The sequence below is a fragment of the Tupaia chinensis genome, unplaced genomic scaffold (genome assembly GCF_000334495.1).
Source record: "Tupaia chinensis unplaced genomic scaffold, TupChi_1.0 Scaffold000627_1, whole genome shotgun sequence".
NCBI classification, from domain to species: domain Eukaryota; kingdom Metazoa; phylum Chordata; class Mammalia; order Scandentia; family Tupaiidae; genus Tupaia; species Tupaia belangeri.
In genome coordinates, this window is record NW_006160147.1 from 5,325,892 (window position 1) to 5,335,377 (window position 9,486).

The following is a 9,486-nucleotide window of genomic DNA, read 5'->3' on the forward strand; positions in this document are numbered from 1 at the left end:
CCACCACACCACCTGTCGGCCCCTGATTATACACTTTTGAGAAAAAAAGCTGACCACTAACAATACACAAAAGCATACGCAGGGGATGCATATGTTTGCTTTCCTTCCAATATGGCTTGGCATGGCATTATCAGAGTCTGTCTTTATTAAACATTTTGTTATTCATGGAGTATTTTTTCATTCATTTTGGTATTACTTTAGAATATTCTTTTCCTCGACCACTGAGGTTTTCAATGCCTTCTTAAATTATGCACCTAAGGTGAGGGCCTCACTTCCTTTACCCTGACTGCAGCCCAGGGTCATTTTATTTTTAAATTCAGCAGGCACTATAGAGTGCCCGCTTACTGGGCAGTCTTAAACCACAAGAAGACAGGGGCTCCCTTTCTGCCTTTCTTCCCTTTCTCTTGAGGTCCCTCACTTGACCTTGGACTTAAATTAATGTCCAGGAAGGAGTATGCTCTCGGATTTACCCAGCAGTGTCTGATTCCAGTCCTCGTCAGAGGGCACTGCAGTCCCAGACGCATCAGGAGGGCGGAGCAGTGCTGGGTAGGACCAGGCCGATTGCCCATCAGTCTTGCCTATCCTTGACAGTAGGATTGTTAAGCAACCATTGACTTTCTATTTGCCTTGGGGATGAAATGAATCTATTATCCGCAAATAAGGAGTATGATCTCAGATGAATGTGGAAACAGAGCCAAGCTCCTTTGCCTTGTGGGTAGCCATAAAATCAAGACAATTTCCCCCAGGTGGATGTGGTGATGCAGCAGCCACTGGCTTCTGTGAGATTCTGTTTTTCCCCAGTTTCCCTGGTGAGTCTGAGGAGACCAACGGATGAGCTACGTTGACTTTCTGGAAGGGAAAGCTCTATACGTCAATTCCCCAAAACAGGTTTTGACATTTCCCCTAAAGTGTCATCCTCAATGTATTTACCTCCTGGGCAGTGACTGTGCAGCTGGGATGGGGACCGAATAAAGGAACCAGGACTTGGGGCACCAACTCACACTCAGACCCTGAACGGGCTCTTAAAGTTTTCTCTTCACGTGTCTCAGAGGTTTTCCTTAGTAAGTCTTATGAACGGGCCACATCGTTTGGAGCCAGATAAGGCCGTTTAGTTTTTCCCTTGTGGACACTTGGGAGAGACACGTCCCGTAGTGGCTGGACTGGCTTCTTCAGGCTGAGACAGGACATCAGTAAATTATTCTCTTTCTTTTGAATCCTCAGCTCTTGTGGTCTCCAGGTTCCAGACAGAAGATGAGAGGCTCTGGTTTTGCGTTCAGCCTCCTCTCTGCTGTGTTCTGTCTGCTCTGGACACCTTCTGCTGGGCTAAAGACACTCCATCTGGGAAGCTGTGTGATCACCACGAACCTTCAACAATTACAAAAAGGATTTTCTGAGATACGGGGCAGTGTGGTATGTAAGGAAGGCCTCCATCTTTCCTGGCAGTCTTTCCTCTTCCCTACTAGTCTGTCTCTCCTCCCCTGGCAGCCCTAAAGCGGGATCATAAAAAGAGGCAGGCCAGAGACCTCCTACTGGGAGCATGCATTCCCAAGAGCTATCTTTAGTTCACCATTTAAAAGTGTTTTGGAAAGGGATGCCTCTTACTGGGTTTTGGCAGGGAGGCGACCAGAGGTCTTGATGTCTAAGATCCTGGCAGCAGTCGCTGACTTGTGCCTTCTTGCCTTCTTCTGTTTAGCAAGCCAAAGATGAAAACATTGACATCAGAATCTTAAGGACGACTGACTCTTTGCAAGACACAAAGGTATGTACTTGACCTAGTGGGGCTCTGGGAGGAAGTATGAAGTGGCCGTCGCCCTGGGCTTGTCTCTCCTGTCGCTCTACCCATACACTACTGTCTTCTTTGCAGCCTGCTGATCGGTGCTGTCTCCTCCGCCATTTACTGAGACTGTATCTGGACAGAGTATTCAAAAACTACCAGACCCCTGACCATCATATCCTCCGGAAGATCAGCAGTCTTGCCAATTCCTTCCTTACCATCAAGAAGGAACTTCGGCTCTGTGTGAGTGAGGGTTTTAGGTAACAAGATCCATTAGCAGATAGCATCAATGATTGAACAACTAAGATCTCTCCTATCCCCCATTTAATAGATGGAGAAATTGAACCCAAAAGTTCTAATAATCTGTGGTAAGCCATGTGACTAGGTGATAAGAATTCATTTTTTTTAAGAGAGATTTTTGCTATAGAGTGTGTGCAATCATTGGAGAGACAGAGAGACAGAAAGTGGGTATCATCCCCACTGGGGGTAGAGGGGCGGTGGCCATGCCATAATCCCTTCTCCTCCATTCTGCTCTCAGGATTTTTGGGCACACACACACACATGAGCCCTGCGTGCGTTTTAAGCCTCCAGGTCTGGGACTCGAACTGCAGCCAACTACGTGGGAGTCTAGTTATGTCACCATTAGGCTATCTGTTGGTCCCAATAACTCATTTTTATTGACTCTTGGGTATATGTTTTGATCAATAAGTACTTTGCAAAGTCAAAAGAACTATAGAATGTTAATTACTTTATATTAGTTGTAATGACATATTGAGATTATGGTTTTTTAGTAGGTGGTTCACCATTTAAAAGTGTTTTGGAAAGGGATGCCTCTTACTGGGTTTTGGCAGGGAGGCGACCAGAGGTCTTGATGTCTAAGATCCTGGCAGCAGTCGCTGACTTGTGCCTTCTTGCCTTCTTCTGTTTAGCAAGCCAAAGATGAAAACATTGACATCAGAATCTTAAGGACGACTGACTCTTTGCAAGACACAAAGGTATGTACTTGACCTAGTGGGGCTCTGGGAGGAAGTATGAAGTGGCCGTCGCCCTGGGCTTGTCTCTCCTGTCGCTCTACCCATACACTACTGTCTTCTTTGCAGCCTGCTGATCGGTGCTGTCTCCTCCGCCATTTACTGAGACTGTATCTGGACAGAGTATTCAAAAACTACCAGACCCCTGACCATCATATCCTCCGGAAGATCAGCAGTCTTGCCAATTCCTTCCTTACCATCAAGAAGGAACTTCGGCTCTGTGTGAGTGAGGGTTTTAGGTAACAAGATCCATTAGCAGATAGCATCAATGATTGAACAACTAAGATCTCTCCTATCCCCCATTTAATAGATGGAGAAATTGAACCCAAAAGTTCTAATAATCTGTGGTAAGCCATGTGACTAGGTGATAAGAATTCATTTTTTTTAAGAGAGATTTTTGCTATAGAGTGTGTGCAATCATTGGAGAGACAGAGAGACAGAAAGTGGGTATCATCCCCACTGGGGGTAGAGGGGCGGTGGCCATGCCATAATCCCTTCTCCTCCATTCTGCTCTCAGGATTTTTGGGCACACACACACACATGAGCCCTGCGTGCGTTTTAAGCCTCCAGGTCTGGGACTCGAACTGCAGCCAACTACGTGGGAGTCTAGTTATGTCACCATTAGGCTATCTGTTGGTCCCAATAACTCATTTTTATTGACTCTTGGGTATATGTTTTGATCAATAAGTACTTTGCAAAGTCAAAAGAACTATAGAATGTTAATTACTTTATATTAGTGGTAATGACATATTGAGATTATGGTTTTTTAGTAGGTGGGATATGCTATGGTACTAGTGCATCCTGTGTCCAGGCAGCCAGTCAAGAGGCCTCTGGACTCCATTGCAAAATGTAGTCTGAACAGGACCTATGAGTCCAATTCTTTCTTTCCGTGGAGGTTCAGAGGAGTTCTGGGCAGAAGCTCTTAGATTAGAACTGAGGAGAGGTAGGAAGGCCAAGTAGTACATCCTGAATCCTTCATCACCTCTGCTTCTAAAAAGAAGCATTGACTTGCATATTTGAGCTTAAAAATCTGCCTTCCTCTTCTAGCTGATGATTTGTTTTAATGATCTCAAATGATGAGGTCTGAAAGGACTTTTTTTATAGAAGTGAGTATCTATAGGGCTGTGGATGAGAGAGTAGAGTTCCTACTCATTTCATGTCAATGGAAAGGGCAGAAAAATCAGAATCTTTCATAAAATTCATCATTCTTTGGGTTTCTTTCAGCATGATCACATGACATGCCATTGTGGAGAGGAAGCAATGAAGAAATACAGTCAGATTCTGAGTCACTTCAAAGAGGTATATGCAATTTTGGCATTGATTGGGATGGGTGTGTTTTTAGAACTCACATGATTGATGGGTGGGATGACTATTTATACTGGTAGAAATTCTATAACTCTCAGGTTCATGACTCTCTGAAGTCATGCAGATCAACCTTTGCTTAAACCCAAGGGACATCCTTCTGGTTTCTAGAAAAACCCTCTCTCTAGAGAATGCTCTGGGACTAGAAGGGAAATGGCCATAATCCCATCAACTCATTTCAGAGACATCTGGACCTCTCAATTGCATAAATAAGAGATAATTGCTTTCCAATGTTCACACACACACACACACACATATATTCTCAAAAATAGTCACTTACAATGTCATACACACCTATGCCAGACTATTTATCACCTCAATACCTTTGCAATCTGACAGGAAGGTCAGAAGTCCATTTGTCACTGAGAAACTCTAACTCATCTTTTAGACTCAGCCTAGACATCACCTCCAGGGAGGCACTGACTTCTCCTCTCAGAATTATATGCCTTCCCTGTTGTCTTGAGGATTCGATAATTTATTCTCCATGCTACATTTTAGTTAGTACCTCTGCCTTTCTCCCTTACTCAAGTGTGAATTTCTTGTGGATAAATACTGTATCATTCACTTCTGAGTCCCTAGCCACTGGCCCAATGCTTAGCATAATTAATATCTGTTCAATTGAAGCATGTACAGTAGGCAACCCCTCTACACACACACACACACACACACACACACACACACACACACACACTTCTTTGTTAAAGAAAACAGCTTAATTACTTTGATCTCTGTGATTCAAGAGGCATAACCTGATTCTCTGATTCTTGCTTCCCTGGGCCTCAGTGTCCTTATGTGAAACCAAAGGGAAAGAATCCATTATTTCCTTTCCTCACGTGAGATCTTTTTTTATTTACACCATTTAAATTTGTATTTATTTATACAAAGAAAAAGAGAGAGAGAAAGACAGGGACCCCCAACAAGGTCTTTGCACCCCCAGTTTCAGCCAGCCCAGATTATTGGCACACATGTGCTCACACCCAGTGATTTAGCAAGGCCTTGAGGTCCAAATTCGGGACCTTCCCATGTGGGTCGAATTGCATTACTACTGTGCCTCTCCTCCTGGCCCCTCATATGAGATTATATGACTTCTTCTTTCCAGCTCTTCACCTTGGAAAGAGGGCTCTGTTAACAATCCCCAAAGGACTACCAATAAGAGGGAGGATTCACCCTGAACAAATGTTGTCTCTTTATGAGTCTCTAACCACACAAGTGTTTGTGTGTCTCTTTCAGCTTGATCCCCAGGCAGCAGTAGTGAAGGCTTTGGGGGAACTAGACATTCTTCTGCGATGGATGGAGATGACAAAATAGAAGAAAGTGATGCTGTTGTTGAGAGTGTTTCTGGTCAACAGTCCCAGTTCTGAATACGCACGGAGACATGACCCCAATCCACCATCTCTTTGCCATGTCATTTAGTGCTGGCTTGGCATATATTATTTATTTACTATTTGCTTACTATGTGGTTGTCTTTATGTGTCCCCAGTCTTAATTTAGATCCTACTTTTATAAGATTTTTTTGTAATATTTTTTCTACTATTGAATATATTTATTTAGTTAATATATTTATTTATTTTTTCTATTTAATGTATTTATTTTCATACTTGAATATGGGACTTTGAAAAAAATTTTGGATTATATTTGTAAGCTAACTAGGGTAGGTGATGTGTTTTCATACAGAAAATAGACTATCTAAATTCTAGGAGTGCTAGGAAGTTTGTTCATTTTTAAAAATTAAAGACATATTCACTTACTGCCGATACTCTGTGAGATATTTAAAATTGGACCAATGACCACTTAGCATGGATCCTGGAAGAAGTTCTGGTGCGAAATTACAGACCTACCTTATAATTATTGACTTTCCTCACCCAACTTCCCAACATCATATTTGTAAATCTTTTAGCTACGGACTCCTGTAAAGCCAATATGTTATTTTTTACAAATAAAGTTTTCTTTGCCTATATCTACTTGGAATTTGAAAGTGCTTCAGAAGTAGAAATGATATTGAGGATGATCTTGACTCTTACTTCCCCCAGGGCCTCTTGCTTCTTTGGGAGAAAAAGAAGGTGAGAACTTGGCCTTGCTCCTTCCTTGTCCCGACCCAGGGGGACAGTCGAACAGGTTTCCTGAGTGAAGGAGTGAGAGCCGGGACAAGTGGCGTAGTGTTACAGCATGGAGACGACACAGTGTCTTCAGTGTCGTCTGTTTATTGTGGGCAGCAAGGTACAGCACGGAGACGATGCAGTGTTACAACTCTTCAGGGTTGCGTCGTCTATTGTGAGCAGCATGGAGACGACCCGGTGTCACAACTCTTCAGGGTCGTCCGGAGACGATGTAGTGTTACAACTCTTCAGAATCTTCAGGGTAGTCTGGAGACTGTGTGGTGTTTCAGCTCTTCAGGCTCTCCAGGGTCGTTGTCTTCTTCCTGGTCGTCTGTGTCATCTTCCTGGTCGTCTTCTGGCTACTATGGGCCAGGCATCGTGGTTATATACACTCTGGTGGGCCGTGATTGGTTGTAAAAGGTGGATTATGATTGGTTGCTTTTGGACCAATCATGAGGTGCCGGATATGCAAATCTGAGGGATTCTAGTGGCCAATCAGAGCAAGGTTTCGAAGGTCAGGTTTTGAAGGGAAGCCAATCATGGCTTTTGGCATTGTGTAATTGTTAACTTTCTGAGAAACCGGCAATATTCACTGGTGCGCAGCCTCCCACACTTCCTGCCGAATTAATTCCCAACATGCTCTCTCTTAATTCCCTCACATCTCAAGTCCTGCAACTCTGTCCCTCACAAAAAGGGACTGACTGGGCAACAGGATTCAGCTATCTCTGCCTGCACCTCATTGACTTGGAGCACTGTCCTCTCTATACCCTGGTTTTCCTTCTCATCCTTGGTTCCCATACTCTTGCATCAGGCATCTTGATGGGAACACAAATAACAGAGGGTGGGCCTGAGAATGTTAGATGGGTGAAGAACACACAGGTACACAGAGTAGTTCTGGAGGCCCACCACTGTGGATTCTGTCCAGCCTCAAAGTTTAGTTTTAAGTTTTTAGCCTTAAGTTTTTGATTTTGTGCCAACTTTAAGGCAGTGTTTTCTTTCCTGGATCCCTTCAAACTGAGCTTCTCTGGACTCTGAGGATCCAGAATCCTGGCCTGGTCTGGTTCTCTCATTCCTCCCTCACTGTGAACTACACTCCAACCTAATAACTTAGTTTTCCTAATCGGAGGAACAACAGACTCTTTTTCACTGGCTTCTCCCTACTGCCTCCAAGTTCTTCTCCCTGGCTTTGGCCCGGGCCCTGATATAATTTTAGTAACTTCATTGACTTTTTTTTCTTATTACACAAGTAACAACTTCCCTGTAGAGAAAATTTGAAATGTACAGAGAAATATAAAGAAGAAAACTTAAGTCACCCATAACGCCTCCACATACACATTAATCTGTATTTTGTCCAGGTCTTTTTGGTTAGGTTCATATCATGATACAACCTTTATTACCTGAGTGATTTGGAGTACAAAACATAACCTTCTTGGAATTTAGTTTCTTCATCTGGAAAATACAATAATACTTCTCAGGGTGATGGAAGAGATGGTCTTTCATGTTACTTTGAAAACATGGCATTTTCTGCTTACCTATGTTGTTACAACACACTTCTATCATATTTTTACCTCTTATTGCCTCCCTTATAATGGATTTTGCAGTTAAGAGTCTCTTGGTTTTCTGACCAGTTTGATAAACAACTTGCATTCAAGGAATAGATTTGAGAAGCCAAATGCATTGAACCAAGTGCTAACATCAGAACCATTAGCCCCAAGAGATGCTGACAAGGAGGAGTCTGGTTTTACCACCAGTCGAGGGTGTGAGTCTTCCAAAAGGGCATACTTGAGGTCGACCCAAAAAGCTGAGGACAGAACCCTTCCATTTATTTCCTAGGAAGCATTTTTGACTCTTTGGAAAGTCTGGACCATGGGAAGCCTTGGTCTTTTGGGGAGTAGTTACCAGGTTTTCATTGATTTATTATCTCTTGCCTGTTTATTCTTCTTCCCTGCAGGATCCATCTCCTCCTCCAAGTCATGTGTCTCTTCTCTGTTTGACTTGCCATTCATACTAATGACGGGGAATTCAACAGTAGAGAGGTTGGGGTTAAGAGAAAACTTCATGAAGAAGGGGCCACTGACGTGTAGACTCTAAAGTACAGTTTATGACAGCTGCTTCCAATCACAATAATTAAAACGATTATAGTCATTTGCTGAGTACTTATCCAGAGCCAAGCACTTGATTGGGAACTTCATATAGATTACATTATTTAATCTCCAAAGCAATCTTGCAAACCACCAGTTTACAAATGATAATGTGCTCAGAGATGGTAAATAAATTGTGCAGTGTTTTACAGCTCAGCGAGGACAGAACCAAGATTTGAATGGGAGCAGCCTGACACTTCAGCCTTACTTACTCCCCCACTCTACTATCTTCATCTCCAACCAAGGCATCGAGTGATCAGAAGCACAATAAATAGGAATGCATAATGAGTTCTGTCTTCCTACCAACATGAGTGAAAAAATCTTCATCTGACCCTTGCTATTCTGGACAAGTGACATAATCACCTTCAGTTTCTTCATTTGCAAAGTGGGGATTTTATCTCTTACCACATGGATTCATCAATCCATGTAGTGATTAGTTAGGACTAAGTTAGATTGTAATAACTAATTAGTACAAGCACTTTACTACATATCAGGTACTGTCCTATGTGTGTTGTGGGTGTCCTCTTACTTACTTTGCATAAGACCATGGTTGGATGGTAATGTTATTATTACCAGTTTACAGATGAGGAAACTGAAGATCAGAGAGGTAAATTATCTTATTCAAGTTCACACAGATACCAATGGTGGTGGTAAAATATGAATGCAGGTAGGTAGATTGGAGAACTAAGTTTTTTTTTTTTAACAATTATTACTAGTTTATTGTAAAAATTTAAAAAGATAATGTTTCAAGACTTCCAATATGTATAACTTAAAACAAATTTAACTATAATAAACATCTCTTTAGGATCATTTCCAACAGCATACAAAGATAATCTAGAAGTATCTATTTTTTTCTCTTTAAATTTATTTATTTTTTACATTAATTCACTATACATCATTACAGCATACCAATGAATTTTCCATCCAAAATACACTGTGTATTGGCTCAATCAAGCACATCAACATACATGTTATCAGCAAATAATTTTCCATTTCTTATGTCTTGTATACTTTGTTTTGCCATCCTTGATTCCCTATCCGTCACCCTCTGCCATGTCCCACCCTCCTCCCACATTGTCTCT

At 42.2% G+C, this 9,486-nt stretch overlaps 1 protein-coding gene across 1 annotated transcript; it reads left to right on the forward strand.

Annotated features, from left to right (window-relative positions):
- The first annotated feature begins 387 nt into the window (after positions 1-387).
- IL20 (interleukin 20) lies at positions 388-5,475 on the forward strand. The gene is made up of 5 exons (XM_006159280.2): positions 388-1,410; positions 1,694-1,759; positions 1,865-2,017; positions 4,030-4,104; positions 5,398-5,475. Exons 1-5 carry the CDS (start codon positions 1,252-1,254, stop codon positions 5,473-5,475), a joined length of 531 nt encoding a protein of 176 aa, XP_006159342.1. The 5' UTR covers positions 388-1,251.
- The last annotated feature ends 4,011 nt before the right edge of the window (positions 5,476-9,486 follow it).